The 19,463-nt window shown below is 33.6% G+C and overlaps 5 protein-coding genes, 1 long non-coding RNA gene and 1 pseudogene across 7 annotated transcripts in view; 4 read left to right on the top strand and 3 right to left on the bottom strand.

The window, feature by feature from the left end:
* Positions 1-391, top strand: part of LOC104793163 — a 2,015-nt gene extending 1,624 nt beyond the window's left edge. Inside the window, exon 3 of the mRNA XM_010519457.2 lies at positions 20-391. Coding sequence (XP_010517759.1) covers positions 20-204 — 185 coding nt within the window. The 3' untranslated portion in view covers positions 205-391. The remainder of the gene's footprint in view (positions 1-19) is intronic.
* On the bottom strand, positions 1,151-1,649 carry LOC109133419. The gene is made up of 2 exons (XR_002038520.1): positions 1,563-1,649; positions 1,151-1,478 (listed from the first exon to the last, which is right to left on the bottom strand). It is a non-coding gene; the product is annotated as an uncharacterized LOC109133419 (long non-coding RNA).
* LOC104793161 (glucosidase 2 subunit beta-like) lies at positions 2,677-4,740 on the top strand. 2 transcript variants are annotated; one of them, XM_019226786.1, is made up of 5 exons: positions 2,677-3,020; positions 3,107-3,220; positions 3,496-3,591; positions 3,701-3,895; positions 4,666-4,740. In XM_019226786.1, exons 1-5 carry the CDS (start codon positions 2,930-2,932, stop codon positions 4,695-4,697), a joined length of 528 nt encoding a protein of 175 aa, XP_019082331.1. In that variant the 5' UTR covers positions 2,677-2,929; the 3' UTR covers positions 4,698-4,740. The 2 variants fall into 2 exon arrangements, with proteins under 2 accessions (XP_019082331.1, XP_010517756.1); XM_010519454.2 differs by lacking the exon at positions 4,666-4,740 and adding an exon at positions 3,990-4,268 and having other exon boundaries at positions 2,679-3,020.
* Positions 6,036-8,613, top strand: LOC104793160 (annotated as a pseudogene).
* LOC104793158 (PLASMODESMATA CALLOSE-BINDING PROTEIN 5-like) lies at positions 9,451-10,708 on the top strand. Its single transcript, XM_010519451.2, has 3 exons — positions 9,451-9,851; positions 9,962-9,989; positions 10,368-10,708. Exons 1-3 carry the CDS (start codon positions 9,593-9,595, stop codon positions 10,537-10,539), a joined length of 459 nt encoding a protein of 152 aa, XP_010517753.1. The 5' UTR covers positions 9,451-9,592; the 3' UTR covers positions 10,540-10,708.
* Positions 10,805-11,759, bottom strand: LOC104793159 (E3 ubiquitin-protein ligase ATL41). Its single transcript, XM_010519453.2, has one exon. It carries the CDS (start codon positions 11,594-11,596, stop codon positions 10,886-10,888), a length of 711 nt encoding a protein of 236 aa, XP_010517755.1. The 5' UTR covers positions 11,597-11,759; the 3' UTR covers positions 10,805-10,885.
* Positions 12,538-13,433, bottom strand: LOC104793157 (RING-H2 finger protein ATL40-like). The gene has a single exon (XM_010519449.1). The coding sequence runs from the start codon at positions 13,334-13,336 to the stop codon at positions 12,665-12,667; it is 672 nt and encodes a 223-aa protein (XP_010517751.1). The 5' UTR covers positions 13,337-13,433; the 3' UTR covers positions 12,538-12,664.

The following is a 19,463-nucleotide window of genomic DNA, read 5'->3' as shown; positions in this document are numbered from 1 at the left end:
GAAGAGGAGAAAATGAGAGATAGCTACTTGTTCTGTTGTGAGAATTTCTACACTCTTCCTGAGATGATCAATTACATGAAGGAGCATCACGGTGTAGAGCAGACCACTGTTACAAAAGTTTTCAGGGAACTCTTAAAAGGTACAAAAGCAGAAGCTTATCTGAGAGCATCACAGAAACGAAGTAAGACAAGAACAACTACTTGAACAGAGAGGCTGGGATGAATGGATGATGGGGGGTGTGTAGATTAAGTATATTGTTTCAAATTCTTTGGTTTTGGGTTTTTGTAAGAAATATACAATATTGTGTATGTCATGTTGTCAATCATCTTGGCTCTTCAAATCCAAAATCTAGTATCTTCTTTTGCTTCCGAGTATGGATTCGTTTTTCATATTCTTGAGGTCCAAAACATGAAGACTTGAACAAATGAATCCAAGGAGATTTTTTTTTAGTCTTGCTTGTCTATATTTTGTCCAAGTCAAATGATATTAGTGCTTTAGGTGCTATGGAATCAGATACTTACTAAAAGAGCTACTGAGTTGGATAGACTAGAGTTTGACCACATAAATTACAAGAGGCACCACAGAGCATCTGGGGGAGGTGTACACTTTATTGGTATACCCTCATAACAGTGTAAGCGGTAAGAACTTTTAACTACAATTTTCTGGTATATCTACTAGACATTTGGACTTGACAAAAAAGTTTATAAGCTCTGGCCAAAGTGATGGAAAGACAACGGTTACATCAGCCATGGCAAAAGGATAGGAGGCATATACAGTATAAAAAGCTCAACCCGCATTATACAAAAAGGGACTTAAAACTACAAAATCCCAACTGTTTTGTGTTGTAGATGTTTGTTGCTTCTTACAGTAGATTTATTCGTCATAAACTAGTCAATGTCCTTTCAACGGGAATTTCTCCTGTGGTGTTGAGGTTAGCTAAGTTGTCTTCTGTATGCTTTTGCCTTAGCGTATTCGTGAGTGGCAAGCTGAACTCACTGCTCCTTCTCCAAAATGCTGAATCTGTAAGCTCTCTGCATGTGACGGGAGACTAGCCTCGTTTGATGAAATATTTGCAGTTTTTTTTTTGTTTAATCTTGATTTGTTTGTGAAGATTTAGCTCTTTTGGTTTTTAACATGGGCAGGGTGAAGGTGCTTGAGGGTCTCTACAAATCCATTATTAATAGGTCATACATACTACACTCTTTAGATGTTAAAAAATGCACACTCAAACGAGTATAGAAAAAAAGCATCTCAAGCATTAGATATGAAAAAAAGCATCTCAGGCATTAGATATGAAAACTTCATTCATCTTTTCTAAATTAGACTGAACTCTGTATCCAAAACTCCCCAAAAAATGAAGAAGATGTGACAAAATGAATCAACTAATACTTTTGAGTAAATCTACGACTATTGAGTCTATTCTTGAGTCTTTTCAATTTAGATAGACACTTGTCCTCGCATCCTTTCTCTGGTCTATTCTGCAGATAACCAAACCCAGAATATCAACACAAATCTTTGCATGAATATTTGTATTATAACCATCACGAATATATCAAGTATACCTTGGTAGCTTGGTGTTCGACCCCCAACATCCTAAGAATATTAACACCGTCATTTGTAATGGTTATATCACCAATAATATCATCCATAAGCATCTGAAAGTGAAACACGATTGGACAAAAAATAAATATCTTGCAGGTTAAGCATAAAACTCGAAACACTTATAAAAGTACCAAACCCTAGCAGAGTATATAAAAGTACCAAATCCTAGCAGAGTATATATATAACGTGAATTGAGTTGCAAATCAGAAACTAATAAAGTCCAAAAGAGTCGCAAAGCATTCGAATAGGGCATACCCGAGTCCGACGGGACCAAGTGAGGTCTTAACATCATTTGAAACATTTTGGGAAGCCATCACGGCATATAGAGTTATCAAATCCTAGTTACTGCAGCAGAAATCTCCAAAAGAAGAGAGAGAAACAAATAAAACCCTAGCAGCTGTAGATCGAACACAAAAATTCCGATGGGAAATTACTCATTAGTATGAGCAGAAATGGAAGAATAGGCCAGAGCATGCTTACCACCTCAACTAAAAATAATTTTCCCAAAATACTATTCAAACCATGATTTTGATGGGATTTAGGAAATTTAGAATTTTGATATATTTTAGAGAGATGATTTTGTGTAAAATTTTTTCAAACTCCCGCATAAAACTATGAGATTTGAATTTCTGTATTTTTAACTAAATAAATCCTCCAGAATCCTAAAAATTATTAAAATTCTAATCCACAAAACTATTTTGAATAACAGTGGATTTTTAAGTAAATTTTTAAATCATTAGTTCAATAACAATGAATTTTAATAGATTTTAAAGTAGAATTTTAAATCATCAGTTCAATAACAACGGATTTTAATAGACTTTTTAAAATCCATGATTGAATAATATAGAATTTGTAAATTTCACACAAATCAATTAAAATGTCAAATTGAATACATCCTCTAAATCATAGTGAATAAATGGGCCAAAAGGCTAAAGCTCATAAAATCTCAAAGTCCGTAACAGGCCATATAGGGAACAAGGCCTGTTACGTACGCTCTATAGGCTTTCTAGGTTGCTCCTTTAGCTGTAGATGGGAGTCAACAAGCACACTTAAAACTACAAAATCCCAACTGTTTTGTGTTGTATATGTTTGTTGCTTCTTCCAGCTAGTTGAAGTCTTTCGGATTAGTTCTTTCACTTGTGGTTCAATTCAACATAACCACAAACCCAAATTTAATTAATAGTATCCAACTTCGATCTGTACAAATCTTGTTGCTTTTGTGCTTTTTTAGGCAAGTGTAAACTGTGTTTGGTCCGATTAGAGAGGACTCGAATTACTTAAGACGGCGTCGGTTTTGTCCAAATGCGAGTCAACTGAACACCACACGATGCTGCTGCAGTGCGTCGTGTTGTGTTCGTTACTCGCCTTCGTCGTCTCCGTTGCTTCGACCTCTCCCCTCGTTGGCGTTCACCCCTTAGGTTACTTCATCGATCACTCACTCTTTATCGTTCTATCGATTAATCTCTGATTCTTTAGTTACTTGGTTTTTTTTGTTGTGAGGCAGATGAAATGTATTTCGAATCAGATATTATCAGATGCAAAGATGGCTCCAAATCATTCCATAGAGACCGTCTCAACGACAACTTCTGCGATTGTCTCGACGGCACCGATGAGCCTGGTACTCCCCCTTCTCTTCCTCCAACACCTCATTTTAGAATCCAGAGAGCTAAGATGAGACTTTCATTTTCTTGCCCAGTTAAAGATTTTATAGTATGAATCCATTGATCGGATCAGATTCTGTTTCACAACTTCAATTTTGAAAAAAAATGTGTTTTTTTTTTTTTGGTTTGTTTGTTGAGATGATGCATAATTTGAAAGTTTCTCAATTTCTTCAGCTATGTAAATCTGATTAACTGGTTGATTGCATCAATGTTTGTTACCCTTTTATTTCAGGAACTTCAGCATGTCCAAATGGCAAGTTTTACTGTAGGAACATAGGAAGTTCACCAAAGTTCGTTTACTCTTCTCGTGTAAACGATGGAATCTGTGGTTAGTAATATCTTTGCTGAATCCTAAGTTCTAACTAAATATGATTTCTTGTTTAAGCTCTCTCTCTCTCTCTTCTTGGTGTACGATCATGTTATTGTTCTGTCTTCAGATTGCTGTGATGGAAGTGATGAGTACGAAAGTAGCATTGGTTGTCCCAACACATGTGTAATGGGTGGTAATGTTAACTACATCTACAAACCTAGAACCAACCTTAAATCTGTCGACAGGAAACTCGGTTCTACTACTTCTTTAAAGGATTCTAATACCTTAATGAATCTTCAGGACGTGGTCAAGAATCTCCAAGGTTTGGCTGGGTTTTTTTCTTCTTCTAATGCTAAATTTGTATTTTCTTCGATTGTCTAGCAAACCGAAACAAGAGACGTTGTTGTTGTCGCCAGGTATGAAGCTTGTCTTCGCCCTTCAGCTGCTTTTGATTGGTTTCTTGCTGATCTTATGGATGCTTAGGCGTCGTGCTCGGTCTAAGAGGAGACGCAAGAATCTACCTCTTATTAGATCAGCTAACTAACTTCTTTATGGACCTCTTTGATTATAGTTTCTTGAAGCTTTTACAAGGAACCTGTATGCTAAAATCACATTATGTCAAGTGTCATTCTATATAGTTAGTTAAAACTTGAAACTGTATTAAGTTTGGATCATAATTCTCTTGTTCGTCTTTACATCCTCATAAACCAAAGTAGGTACTGATGAGTTAATCACATCTTGATGATCTCATGATATGCATGTATTTTCTAGAAATGGAGATTATGTTAATTGACTGTATTTAATAGACTAGATTCAGGAGGTAGATTATGTCATAGGTGTATCTGTAATATTCCCTCTTTGGCGTATTATTAATGATCTTTCAAGACAGCAATCTTGTTTGTAAACTTGAGGCTTCTCCCATAATTTAGTAACTCCACTCAGAGAACTAGCCAGAGAAAACCCATGAATTACCAATCAGGAGAGGTATTCTGTGGATTAACCTAGAGAATGTGTAACGTAGTTAACAGGGACATAAAGTATGTTGTGTATAAGATAAAAGGCCTAACATCTAACATTGTCTCCATGGTCTAGTAAAATTTCCAGATTCAGTGATTAAGGCCTAACAGTGAAAACCAAAGATGCAGGTGGAATGCAGTACAGTCCAGGTAACTCTCTAATCTTCTCTATTGGTAACAATTCTTTCACTTTTTTTTTTAACTTAACTCCAATTACTTGGTTGATATGTGTGAGATACAAATATAATGTGAAGTTTTGGTCTCGCTTATCCATTGTTGTTCTTGTTCCTATATGTTTTTCTCTGCAATATTATAGAAACCAACCACCAAGTTATTTCTGTTAACATTTGTGCAGTGAATTAACTTTTGTGTTCTTTTTTCAATCTTCTCAAGCTTTCAAGTAGTTAAAGATACTCTGTTTTCTTGCATATTTCAAGTAGTTAGAGCTTCTCTTTATTTTTTTCGTATACTATGAATTTAACCCTGGATGTTTAGATATAATACTATTAAACTATACGTGTTTCATATTTCATAGTTTTCCCCTTAATTTTTTTTTGTTTTGTTATTAATCATTATAACATGAACATATGTAAATGAGACCATGTCCAACACATTTAGAAGAGCAACTCATTAAATATGTTCCATTATTTATTCCGGCATACTCCATTAAATACGAGAAAAAAAAAAGTAGAAATACGAAACTATACGAGTGAAGAAAAGAAAGAAAAAAGAGTTTGTCAAAGAAAAAAGTGGCAAGTGTCCTACATGTGGGTGTGGTCTAGGGAACAAAGCAAATATAGAGAAAAAGAGAACACAAAACCAATCACATGGATTCATCACACACACACACATCAACATTATTCTCGTCCTTCTTCTTTCTTTTTCTTTTCTTTTTTTTCTTCTTACTTAAACATCACGCTCACTCCCATCTCCTTCTTTCTCCATGCTCGTCCACTACTCTTAGTTTTCTAGTTTCTGATCCTCGTCTCTTCAGTGTAGCATTGATTTTTTTGGCATGTTATCAGTTATTACATAGTAACAAAGAGAATCCTTTAACACGGTAAATGAAAGAAAGAGATCGATCGTTGTTATTAGTATATAATCCATCATTATTCGACTCATTTTCTATAGAGAACATTGGTATGCTAGTATAATAAACTCAATGTAATCATTCATATGAAAATGAAACATACCCATTCGCCAAGTTTGTTGCATTATTCATCGAATTGCATTATTCATCGAAAACATAACTTAACATTTGATTGATTTATTAATCTTCAGATAATTATATTTGTATTTTGTAAGCAATGAGAAAGAGACTACTACTACTGTCTACTACTATAAGCAAAGTTTAAAAGAAGGGGGTCACAAATACACGTGCTTGCTTGATTCCTTCTACAAATCTCTTACATGGATTTTTTTTTTCTTTTTTAAATCAAGGAAGAAAGAAAAAAAACTAGTGGAGGAGACTTTCCAGTAATACCGTTGAGAGACCTTAGCCTATCTTGTAAAGACAGCTGTTTCATAGCTGTCCGATCTCAATCTCTCCCTCCATGTGACGACCCTACTTCAGACTCAGAGAGGGAGATAATAAACACTTTGATCACATCGAATTCATTATGTTCGTTCTTTCATCACATTTTTTTTACATAAGATATGAATCTCTCATCGCATGCACCCTCTCCTTTATTAATTCTCTCTTTTAATTTCTTATGTACTTCTCTATTTATATAACTACCGTTTGTTAAACATAGCCATTTTGGTTACTCTTGTTCCGTTTTCTCCTTTCTTCCGCTCCTTCCTTTTTCTTTCTTGTGTGGTTTAGGAGACATTAATTGATCTCTCATTCCACTTCCCCATTTGTCTCAATTTCGTTTTAGTTTCCTTTGTCTTTCATCTAGGTTTTTAGTTTTCTGAATTTGGGTTTACGTTAGTGTTTATCTTGTAATTAATCAACCAAGGTTTTTTTGTTTCTGTTTCCCCTTCCTAAATCTTGTAAATTCAGATTTGCTTTCTTTGGTAAACTTTGCGATCTCTCCTCTGATCTTGCCATTAGAGATAGATAAAATTCTCTCTCTTCAAATGGCACAACTACCTCCCAAAATCCCCAACATGACACCACATTGGCCTGATTTCTCTTTCCAAAAGCTTTCTCCTTTCTCTACCCCAATCGCAACCGCTTCAGCCACTACAACCGCCGTACAAAACCCTTCATGGGTAGACGAATTCCTCGACTTCTCAGCGTCTCGCCGCGGCAACCACCGTCGCTCAATCAGCGACTCCATCACGTTTCTTGAAGCTCCAACGGTATCAGACCATGTCAGCAGCGAAAACCACCACTTCGACAGATTCGACGACGAACAGTTTATGTTGATGTTCACCGACGACGACGACCCATCATAAAAATCCTTCCCATATCAACAACAACAACAGTTTAGGACCTACCGGATCTTCCTCAAACACGTCCACGCCGTCCAATAGCATCAACGACGACAAAAAAGAACCACCGTCCAATGATCATGACATGACCAATAATAACAACAACAACAACAGCAATAACATTAATAACGATGAAGTCCAGAGCCAATGCAAGACGGAGCCAGATGATGGTACGGCTTCGACTAACAATTCAGGCGATAGCTCCGGCAACCGGATTCTTGATCCCAAAAGGGTTAAAAGGTCAAAAAAAAAAAAATTATTCATTCACGATCATGCATGCACGTACAAATATTAATTAACTGAGATTTGATTAAGATGCACCAATGTTTTTTTTTAATTACTGAAAATTAGCGTCTAAATTTTAACAATAAAATTTGTTTTTAATTGTTAACGAAAATGAAAGATAAATATTTCTGAATGGGTTCTACAGAATATTAGCAAATCGGCAATCAGCACAGAGATCAAGGGTTAGGAAACTGCAATACATATCAGAGCTTGAACGTTGCGTCACTTCGTTGCAGGTGCATTACACATTCATAGCTTTTTAATCAATCGAATAATTATGATGATCATTATGACCTAATTAAAATCATTTTTATGCAAAATGTTGAATTTATAGGCGGAAGTGTCAGTGTTATCGCCAAGAGTTGCGTTCTTGGATCACCAGCGTTTGCTTCTTAACGTCGACAACAGTGCTCTCAAGCAACGAATCGCTGCTTTATCTCAAGACAAGGTTTTCAAAGACGGTAAGTTTTCTTTCTCTCTCTAATTATTCACTATTTTTTTTTTCTTTCATTTTTTTGGTATCAACTCTTATTCACTCTTTAAGTAAACCTATTAATTTTTTAAAATTATAAAACCACATTTTAAATATTCGAATCTATATACTAAATATCAATACGAAAAATAATTCTTATTTCTCTGCATATACATAACTTTTGGATTAAATTCTCATGTAAATTTGTCGGGGAAATCATGGAATATATATGTGTGTTTATAAGTTTTTTTTTTTTTCATTTTTTCTCGTCCAAGCATTCAATTATCACTGACAATATGAGCACGCCCAATAATTTTACTCTCTCTAGCTAGCGATACAAAGAATTTGCAAATATAACATTAAAAATTATATTGTTTTGCAGCACATCAAGAAGCATTGAAGAGAGAAATAGAGAGACTTCGACAAGTGTATAATCAACAAAGCCTCAAGACGATGGATAATGCAAATCATTCACCGGCGACCGGAGCCGGAGCTACTTCGGCTGTCGACATCATGACGTCTATTGAAAAAGAGCAGCTCCTCAATGTCTGATAAATTGATCATCCTCATTACCATCATCAACATCTCTCTCTCTCTTCGTAGCAAAAATTCTTGACTACAAAATCTCTTTCGGTTAAGAATTTCAGAAGTTTGACATTTTTTATTCTAATCACATTTTTTTTATTTAAGTTGTGATGAATTCAATTTGATGTATCTTATTTTTTTTTTTTTTGTTATGTCGGTTTGTCGGTTTTTAGTCATCAATTGTTGTTTGTACAAAGAATTAGTTGATTTGTTATTGTTTTGTTTTGGGCGTGTACAAATATATTTGTGTACTCCTACTAATTAAGATATTTTTTCGGAATAGTTTACTTTTCAGCACTGTCTACTCTTATACAACAAGATTATTCTCGCATCAACTCTACTTATGATTAAACTATATTCTAAATTGTAAAAGTGATAGAGAGTAATCAGCAGCTGGCTGTTGCACCCTTTTCTGTCTCAACGGATGTGTTAACTATTTAGGAATATATGTCATCTGCGATATTGAAGTACTATACGAGAGTAACGAAAAAATATGTTGACGTCATATGAAATCTAGATGATGAAGTTATATGGCACATCCACTCATGTATCATTTAGGATCTACTGGAAATGTAACCTTTTAAGTACATTCTGAACTGGTCAATAAAAAAACAAAACTTATGCAGTTTAAAAGGAAAGAAGAGAAAAGAGAAACGCGTGTGTGTGAACAGGCTAAGCTGTGATAGTTCACGTGATGTGTTTCCTTGACTGGACCACTACGTGTTACATGATTGGTTTGGTTTATTTATCCTTCAATTTTTTATCGATTTTTTTTCCAAGATTTGGGTTTTGAGTTTCTTTTCCACAAATGGTAGTATGGTATAAAGCATTGGACTAATGGTGATAATGATATTTTTTGTTATATATTTTATTTTTAAAAATTAAATGGTTTGATTTGATATATGAGAAAGACGAAAAGTAACAAAGAAGACTCCAAAGTTTGAAAATTCAATGTTTTCTACTCTGTTAAGGTCCAAATATTTTTCTACTAGCCTAATACGGCCCAAATCAGTTTAACCGAGTTCAATAACCGGCTAAGAATAAAAAAAGAATTTTACGTTATTTACCCGCATCTTTACATTCATCACGAAAAACTCCAAAATCTCTTTGATTCGTTCAGATTCACTCTCTTCGTCGAGAAACTGTTAGATTTGTATTCGTTACTTGTGGTTCCGCCGCGAAATCTCCGACTACAAAATCGTTCTATTCTAGCTCTCGTAAAATGATCTGCCTAGTTCTCTCTGTCCTCATCACGGCGGCGTCGGCTGCTGCGGAGTTCGGTGGGGAGGTATTAGAGACGGAACTCTGGTGCGTGGCGAAGAACAACGTTGAGGATTCGGCACTTCAAACGGCCTGTTACGATCCACCGGATATGGTGAAGATGGCGTCGTATGTTTTCAATAACTATTACTTGAAGAACGGTCTCGCAGATGAAACTTGTAACTTTAGTAACAACGCAGCTGTTACTTCACTGGATCCTAGTGAGTTTTTACATTTTCTTTAGTAATGGCAAAAATGCAAGTTCGATTATGAATTTGACATTTTGCAAAATTGAAAGTTTGATGCTTTTACTGCTATTTTTGTTTTTCAGGTCAAGGAGCATGCAAGTTTCCTTCAAGGTAAAATTAAGTAACGCACATTTGTATTTTGCCGATTGGCTAGAATTTGAGTAACAGTGTCAGTCTGTTTTAAGCAATTTCTATTGATCTGAGGTTCTTATGAATATACAAGTTTGATGGGTTTTGAGTGAGGTCTTTGAGTAGCTCTTTAGTTTTCATTAGTTTCTTCTGGCTTAGAAAGATGAGATAACTTCATTTTTACTCGACAAATTGTTTATGTTCTTGGTTCTGGATGCATTGTTCTTCGATCAATTTGTTGTAGTTTCTGCAGAACATTTAAGAAGTTGTACATCTGAAAATATTCTCATTCTCCATAAGAGTTTCGTTTCGTTAAGCATTTTGGTGTTACACTCATGCTTTTGAAATCTCGTGGTGCAGTAAGAGAGTGAGCAGTGGAAGTATCGCTGATGCCACTTCAACGCAGGCAACAACTGCTGCACAAGAATCCTCAGATTTCAGCAGAGCAAGGCGGATGTTTACCAGCTGGTCGTTGCCCTTCGTCATTTTAGGCCACATTATGACAATGACACTGATCATTCATCATCTTTAGCTACCGCTTGGTGATTGAAGGTAACCCTTTTTTTTAATCTCTCAACCCTTTCCTCAACCCTCAGTTTTATGTAAACTAAAATGGTTCTGCATCTTTAACGGATCCCTGAAATGTAGCTCTGTACTGTCTTACCATTATGAAGAGTTTAACTAGAAAGGCATTAACGTTAGCTGTGTATCATGGTGTATCTTTGACTGACTTATAGATAGTGTTCCATTACACAAAATTATCCAAAAAATAAAAACAGAGAATGATTTAGTGACAAAAGAAAGGAGGGTATAGTATAAATTAAAGATTTCTAATGTATGTATGATTTATATGCATTAAAATGTATCTCTATGTCGACTCAATGTCTCTCAAGATCCGCTACACGATCTTGGTCAACACAAGTATGATTGATCCTGTTAGAAGATCTTTCCCTTGTCAAGATCCTCTTAAACGAATCTAATCGCGAAACAGGGGACACAACTGTTTTGTTTCCCGAGGAAGAAGAGGGTGCTGCTTCCACCGTCAAATTCAGCCTGGCTTCCTCCAACAATGGCGGTGCAGTACTGACTGGTCCTTCCCTTGGCTCAGGCTCAAGTCTCGGCCTTGGCTCAACTTCAGTCCGACAAACAGGGCAAGTGGAGCAAGTCCAGAGCCACCTGTCAACACAGTCGACGTGGAAGATGTGCTTGCAGTTGGGCAATTCTCTCGCCGTGTCTTGCTCCTCTAACAAGCTTAAACACACTGCGCATTCAGTAGCGGATGTAGCCACGCCATTGACGGCTCCGACGGTGAAGGTAGGGAGAGAAGCTATGACAGTGGGATTGAGGCCACGCTTTGGAATCTCAAAAGGGTGGCGGAATATGACGGGGAGTCCACGGAAAGCTTCTCTACGGCGGCGGAGAACGAATCTTGCGTAAAGATGAAGAGCAAAGACAATAAGAATAACTCCGGATAAAGAAGCTATGGCTGCAAGCATGATCTTGCTGTTAAGATCGTAGTTAGAAGGATTGGGCCAGAACGAGTGGTGGTCGGAGTTGAACCAGCGAGTATCTCTTTCGTTGGAGCTCATTGTGAAGCTTGCTTCTTTCTTCGGTGGATGGGAAAGGAAAAGTGAACAAACTTGGTTACTAACTTCTGATGTATTATATAAGGAACAAAGGACTTTTAAAATATGTATTTTAATTTTATTTTTCCATGGCTTATACTTTAGTTGGTGGGTGGAGAAAAAAAATGAAGTAGATACATATTTTGAAAAGTTTGGCAGATAGCGAGACTTTCATGACGGTTTAGAAATTTCACCATTGTTGACCAAATTAACTTGAAATTGTTCACAAACAACAAAAAGAGTCTCTATATTTTAGGTTCATAGTTCAGTTGTAGTCATGTAGACCATAGAAATATAGAATATTATAGGTGATAGGATTTCAACATTTAGGGATGGTGTAAGTTTGGAAGATATCGAAGTTCCTATATTTATATATTGTGTAGACCAAACTGCCTATATTTGATAACAGTGAATTAGTAGTTAGCTCGTATGTATAGACTGAAATGTCTATCATAATTTCTCTTAAGTCTTATATCGTTTTGTGTGGTGCAAATTAAATTATTAACGTATAACATTTTGTTATTTCATGCATAACATTTTGGTAGTCCTATTTTAACAATATAATAAAATAGGACTGCAACCGATAAATGTTAGAAAAACGATAAATTCAATAAAAAGAAAATACAGTTTATCTGAATAATATGAACAGAAATAATGTAAAATGTCCATACTCAAAAAAATACGAAAAACTAAAAAAGTTAAACGTGTGAGCCTGTGAGGATACGTGTGGGGAACCACATAGTTTGACTTGAAGAAGAGTTTTCGATGTAGACACACGTTGAAATTATCTTAAAAACTTGTCACGATTGTATATTACAAGTTCAACTCTATCTTTTTCCCCTTTTCACACGTTACTCAACAGCGGCTTTGTAAAACCATGTGTAAATATCTGTCTTACAGTAATATACAAAACGTTCGCCGTCATATTTACACATACAAAATATTTGATTGAGTACACAAAAATAATTTGTAAGGAACAAAGAGTACTATTGTACATGAATCACATATAGCCGTATATATACTATACTGATTTCACTGTCGTTCTATATCCAAAACACGATCTTGGTCAACGCGAGAATGATCATTACTGTTCGAAGATCTTTCCCTTGTCAGAATCCTCCGAAATGAATCTAACCGCGAAATTGGTGACCCGCCAATTTTGTTATCCGACAAAGATGCCGCCCCAAAATCCAACGGTAGTGCACGGTCGCCAACTGGACCTTCTCTTGGTTCAGGCTCAAGCCTTGGACTTGGCTCGACTTCAGTTCTACACACGGGACAAGTGGTCTGCGCCGTGAGCCACGTGTCAACGCAACTTACGTGGAAAACGTGCTTGCAATTCGGTAACATCCTCGCTGTATCATTCTCTTCCAACAAGCTGAGACAAACCGAACATTCCATACCCGCCACGTCATTCTTGACTCCAACCACGAACTTTGGGAGAGAAGCGATTTCTAGAGTGTCGAGGCCACGTTTGGGCGGATGAGAAACGACAGAGAAGGAGAGGCCTTGGAAGGCCGATCTGTGGTAGCGGAGAACGAATCTTGCGTAGAGATGATAAGCGAAAACGATGAGGATAATAACAGAGAAGGAAACGATGGTAATGAGTAAGATCTTGCTGTTGGCATCGTAAGAAGTCGTGCTCAGCCAAAACGAACGGTCGGAATCGAACCGGTGATCATCATTTCTGTTGTCAGAGCTCATGATGAAGTGTTCTAGCTAGATTTGACAATCGAGAAGGAAAGAAATGGAACAGAATGTGGTAACAAATATAAGTTAATCACAATTAATGGAGATTGAAACGATCTTAGTTGTGTAATAAATTTATATATATGTAAACTTCTTATGATACTTTTTAAATCTTAATTATTCTTCTAACCATTATAATATGATTGGTGGGTGGAGGACTATAGGCAGTTTACTGTTTAGTACATATAATAGAATTCTAATACTCGTAAATCCAAAGGCCATTGTTGACTTTAGTCGGATTTATAAATAAAAAAATCTAAGTAACTTTACGAAAATTCAGTTAGGATTGCATTTTTCATTTTTCTATCATTAATACATATATAACATGTCGACATATCTGAGAACTCTAGATAGATGATGATAACAATAATTATTACAATTTGTCCCAATAGTATGAGTGGACTTTTTGTAAACTGAGCATAGTCAAGAAAATACGAAATTAAAAGAAAAATTTCTTTAAATACCACTAATTTTTTTTTTTTCCAAAAATACCATATTTTAGTTTTTTTCCAAAAATACTACAAAAGTTTTTTTTTCCAAAATTACCACAAACACAAAAATTGATTTTTAAGAATGTAGATTTTTTTTTAGGTTTGGGTTGACACATTTAGTTTTAGGGTATAGTTTTTAGGGATAGGGTTTAGTATTTAGAATTTAGGAATTAGTTTTTAGAATTAGAACTTTAATTTAATTATGTGGTATTTTTGAAAAAATTTACATTTTAATGCTATTTTTGGAAAAAAAAACTAAATTGTGATATTTTTGAAATAAAAACTTATTTAAGTGGTATTTATGACAATTGACCCTTGTAAGAATAAATCAAATATTTTAATATCATATCTACAAAATATGAGGTAGTTTTTCCACGTAAATTATTAGAAAACATATTTGTACTTTCTATATAGCTACTAATTAGAAAACAAAAAGAAAACTACAAAATCCCGTCTATCGTTTATCATTAAAAGAAGAGTACATACATACATGTTCAAAATCAGTCATTTATTTACTTTAATTGCCATTAAAATTATATCTAAAAAGTGTTTAATTTAGGAAATTAAATAATTGAAATCAAAGTACAATTCTAATTCGATTAATTATTTTATTTCTTTACGGAAATACTAAAATATTTCTCTCTACTCTGATTTGTCAACATTATTTCTTTTAAATAATTTGAAGATATTTCAAAGATTTTGTTAAAACTCTCCGTCTTCTTTGTTTGATCATATTTTCAAAAAACTTAAACTAGTACATAATTCATATGATAATAATAATAAATATCAAATTTTTATACATCTATTGTGATTCAGTTTTTTAAAAACGACACAATTTACTTAATTAGTGAAAATATGAAATTAACATTCCATATCGGCATAATATTTTAAGTTGTGGTTCAAAGATATATTATGACAAAAATTAGAATGATTTTACATCTGAATGAATAGAAAACTTAGCTTTACAAAATGTGATAGTTTTGTTCAATTTAATTTAATTTTTTGTTGAACCATATAATTTATCGAATATATCACTTTTTAAAAAATATACCAGATTTTCGATTTTTTTTGAGATATTTTGTTATATAGTCGTAAACATATATATTAAGATGTATATTATATATATATATATATATATATATTAGAAAGTAATCAACAATATAATCAATTATTACTAAACTAAAAAATTGAAATATATTGACAAAAGAGAAGAAAAATATCAATAAAAATGATAAATAAGCACTTAAGAATTTTTTTAAAAATTGTAATGGATCATAAAGATCAGTAGATTGGTGAAATTTTAAATGAGGATATTTGATCATTATTTAAATATGATATTTAATTTAGCTGTGTTAGTAATAAATTAATAATTGATCAAAAGTAATATAGTTAAGTAATATATTACAATCTAATAATAAATATATTAAATTGAATATATTCATCTCCAAATGTAATGTAAATAGACTAAAATATTAAAAAAACAAACTAATGATTAAGAGAGACTGAAAATACGAAAAAAACAACAACATAAGATAATCATATAATTGTATATAATGATTTAAAAGAGGCTTTGAGAGTTCAAGTGATTTCCAAAAATTGGCAACTCTCCTTCTAAATCAGACATTTGATGATTCTGTCAAATCAGATTAGTTTGGCTTTGAGCCTTATTTAAGTTATATGGTTAAAATAATGTTGTACCAAAAACGAGCCTAACAAACTTGTGATTGAATTATCTAAGTATTCAATCGTTTGACTCGTATATTATTGAAAGAAAATAAAATAATTCTATTCTATTTTTTTTATGATTGAGTTGTTTGGATGTTTAAAAAAAAAGTATTGTGGTCGTGAATTGCTTAGAAATTTAGTCTTGATAACCAACTTGAACAAGTACAACTTCATATGGAAGAGAAATTCAAGAATCTGGAGAATCATATTGTCAATCCTTATATAAGTAAAAGAGAAGTACAAAATTGATTATGGGTCGGGTCAAAATAAAAAAAAAAACGAAATTAAACATTCGGATACTTGAAAATTGGATCATTTATTTGGTATGTATATAAATCTAAAAACCAAAAACAATAATTAATTTAAAAACGAATTCAATTTTAGAAAATAATAATTAACCAATATTTATGGAATTTTTTTAAAAGTTATTACCATAAAAATCGAGCTATTAAATACGAAATTGCATATACAATATAAACATATTTAATTTGGTTATATAGTTTGATATATTTATGGAAATGATAATCAAATTTTATATTACCAAATCATCATTTATTTCAGATTTTTATAATTAATCTAAACAAAACTATGCTTATAAATTCGAATGACTACATATGAAAAACACTTAATTTAAACAATTAATACAGAATATTACACATATATTCTAACTTAATTTTTTTCTTAATTATAGCAAATGATCTTATAAATATGGCTTGCTCACTAAAATATGTTTGATTCTAAATCAAAACTAACCTAATTGTGTATGACCTCTATATATATCATCTTATTAGCAAACTAAATATCACACATCATTGTTTCTTCAGAGAACTTTTGTATAAAACAGCTCATTATCAAACCAAACAAAACCATTTTTGTTTATTTTTTTGTTATAAGAACATTCATATTTTATGTCGTTTGTTTGTTAGTATACTAATCATGTAATCTATTATGTAGTTTATTCTAAACAATGCAAACATATCAATAATGATTGCCATGTTCAAGAAATTATGCTTTAATTTTTTGCGTGATAATTTTTTCGTATGGTTAGTAGTATTGTCATACTTTTTTCTAACTAAGTTAAGTTTAATATGATAACAAATATTTAAGATGAATCTTTTTGTTTTCTTATCAATGTATATAATTTTCTCTTGGTAAGATGCATGAGATTCATCATCATGTTTATATGTTCTTAGAAATGGAATATTAAATATTTCTTTGTTTCGCATTTTATAACTTTGTGCCCACCATTTTATTACTTATCTAAATCTTATAATTTGGATAAAAAGAAAATTTACCTAGATTTTTTTGGCAAGCAATGAACTCCAGCTGACATGGATTTGTTCGACTCAACATCATATACAAGACACACGACCAAGAATCAATACGTAAAATGGAACATGTATCAAAACGTTTGGCAAGCATGAATACCAACCGATATTATACATATATGTAAATATATATAATAACACTATATTATTAAAAATGATCCAAAAATATAAGTTTATATATTTTTGGATTTAATCCTAGATTATAAGGATTTACAATATCTATAATATCCTAAAAATTTACTTCTCAACAACATATTGTTTTTAAAAAAACAAATCTAATATATAGATTTAAGAATATATGATTTTTATAAAAATGCAATGTTGGTTTGCAAAACTCACAATTATATGGTAGAGCGGGTTAGGAGTGATATTTTTATAAATGCAATTTAACACTATGAGTGTATATTTCTTACAAATATATATTTTACAAACGCAATATTTTATGTGTTGCAAGTACATTATGAATTTATGATTGTGTATTTTTGTTACAAATACACTTTTACGGATTGGTTCATTAAATATACATTGTAACTGCGTATTACTATAATTTTATATTTTTATACAAATACAATCTTTTACGGGTTGATCCGTCAAAACATACGTTATGAATGTGTATATATATAAATGGAATCTTTGATAATATTTTACGTGTATTCTAATTTCTACTACAAATCATATTTATGTAGATGAATATTTCCCCGCGCTGTAGCGCGGATAAGACCTAGTGTTGATAGTTAAGTTACTCTTGGTCTTGCTCTCGTAACTGAAAACCATAAGGTTGAGCAATTAACTGAAGAAGCTCATGTGTTATTGCCTGAGAATCGTTTACAATTCAACACGACAGCGCGGATAAGACCTAGTGTTGATAGTTAAGTTACTCTTGGTCTTGCTCTCTTAACTGAAAACCATAAGGTTGAGCAATTAACTGAAGAAGCTCATGTGTTATTGCCTGAGAATCGTTTACAATTCAACACGCTTCCGGTTGATCCCAAATTTGTGGCAGATAAAGACTCTATCATAGTGTTTGCCAATATAGATGATCCATATACTGTTCCAGAGGATATCACTCGTGCAGCAAACCAAAGAGCAATAGAACGCAAGAAGAGGAATTACGACAAAGCAGACGCACTTCACGACACGATCAATGTTGGATTAAGCTTGGAATAGCTTGAGGCCCAAGAAGAGTATATTTAGAAGAAAAGCTAAATATACATATTTGAGTTTAAGAGTTATCTAAAATAAGTTAGTTTTCCTATTTGGATTAGGAAAATAATGTCTAAGGTTTTCATATAAAAGATAGAGATATTGCATTATGTATGAGTTTGAAAAAGAACAAGAGATAACTTTAGGTTTTTGAGAGAGTTTCCTAAAGATTAACAAAAGAGAGTAATTCTTTTATATTTTTTATCTTATTTCTTTGAAGTTCTTTGTTCTGATTCTATATTTGGTATCAGAGCTACAAAGGTTCGTGAGACATTATGGGAGAGATTGTGGACACATCAAACACAGCGACGGCAAACCTAAAGGAAGGAAGTCCTCTTCAATCAAGTGTCCTATGCTAACCTCAACCAACTACACGGTATGGGTCATGCGCATGAAGATCCTACTTAAAGTTCATAAGGTATGGGATATTATCGAAGATCCAACAAGAGATGCTGATCAGAATAACATGGCCACAACCTTGTTGTTCCAATCAATCCCGGAGGCACTTATTCTACAAGTAGGAAAGCTAGATTCGGCGAAGAAGGTGTGGGAAACCATTAAAGCAAGACACATGGGAGCAGAACGTGTTAAGGAGGCAAGATTGCAGAATCTGATGGCTGAGTTCGAATGAAGGATACTGAGACAATAGATGACTTCGCTGGTAAGTTATCTGAAATCTCTTCAAAATCGGCATCGCTTGGAAAGGATATTGAAGAATCTAAACTTGTTAAGAAATTCTTGAAGGGTCTTCCCCGCAGAAAGTACATACATATCATTGCCTCGCTTGAGCAAGTTTTGGATCTTAAGAACACTAGTTTTTAAGACATTGTTGGACGTCTCAAAACCTATGAAGAACGCATCGCTGAAGAAGAGGAGGCTCAGGAAGAACAGAGTAAACTGATGTATGCTAACATGGAATCTCAAACACCTCAGGAGCAGCGTGAATTCACTGGAGAATATAGAGGCAGAGGATGAGGAGGACGGTTTTACGGTAGAGGAAAAGGCCGCGGATGCTATAATGGAGGACAATATACTTCAAGAATAATCAGCTATCAGTGTGATAAAGCCGGTCACTTTGCCTCTAATTGTCCTGATCGTGTGTTAAAACTTCAAGAAGCACAAGATTAATACACAACTAAAAGTTAGAATTCTTAAAACCAACCAACCAACCAAATTGTTTGAGTTCAACTTAAAGAATCTGAGAATTCTCAAAAATAAAAACTTAAAGTAAAAGAGTACATAGTACTAGCTGGTCGAAGCTACGAATGATAAGCGAGTGGGTAGTTCTCCTAATGTCTTTGAGTAGAGTGAACTTCAAAACCATTCCATCTCCAA

The sequence above is a fragment of the Camelina sativa genome, chromosome 6 (assembly GCF_000633955.1).
Source record: "Camelina sativa cultivar DH55 chromosome 6, Cs, whole genome shotgun sequence".
In the NCBI taxonomy this organism is placed as follows: Eukaryota; Viridiplantae; Streptophyta; class Magnoliopsida; order Brassicales; family Brassicaceae; genus Camelina; species Camelina sativa.
The sequence above is the reverse complement of the archived record's forward strand: the minus strand, read 5'-3'. Positions and strand labels throughout refer to the sequence as shown.

Excerpts from the sequence above, each read along its gene's own strand:
- LOC104793157 (XM_010519449.1), bottom strand. The coding sequence starts at position 13,336 with ATGAGCTCTGACAACAGAAATGATGATCACCGGTTCGATTCCGACCGT.
- LOC104793159 (XM_010519453.2), bottom strand. The coding sequence starts at position 11,596 with ATGAGCTCCAACGAAAGAGATACTCGCTGGTTCAACTCCGACCACCAC.
- LOC104793158 (XM_010519451.2), top strand. The coding sequence starts at position 9,593 with ATGATCTGCCTAGTTCTCTCTGTCCTCATCACGGCGGCGTCGGCTGCT. Across the intron at positions 9,852-9,961 it reads TGTTACTTCACTGGATCCTA|GTCAAGGAGCATGCAAGTTT; the intron begins GTGAGTTTTTAC and ends TTTGTTTTTCAG. Across the intron at positions 9,990-10,367 it reads GCATGCAAGTTTCCTTCAAG|TAAGAGAGTGAGCAGTGGAA; the intron begins GTAAAATTAAGT and ends CTCGTGGTGCAG.
- LOC104793161 (XM_010519454.2), top strand. The coding sequence starts at position 2,930 with ATGCTGCTGCAGTGCGTCGTGTTGTGTTCGTTACTCGCCTTCGTCGTC. Across the intron at positions 3,592-3,700 it reads TGTAAACGATGGAATCTGTG|ATTGCTGTGATGGAAGTGAT; the intron begins GTTAGTAATATC and ends TTCTGTCTTCAG. Across the intron at positions 3,896-3,989 it reads CGTGGTCAAGAATCTCCAAG|GTATGAAGCTTGTCTTCGCC; the intron begins GTTTGGCTGGGT and ends TGTTGTCGCCAG.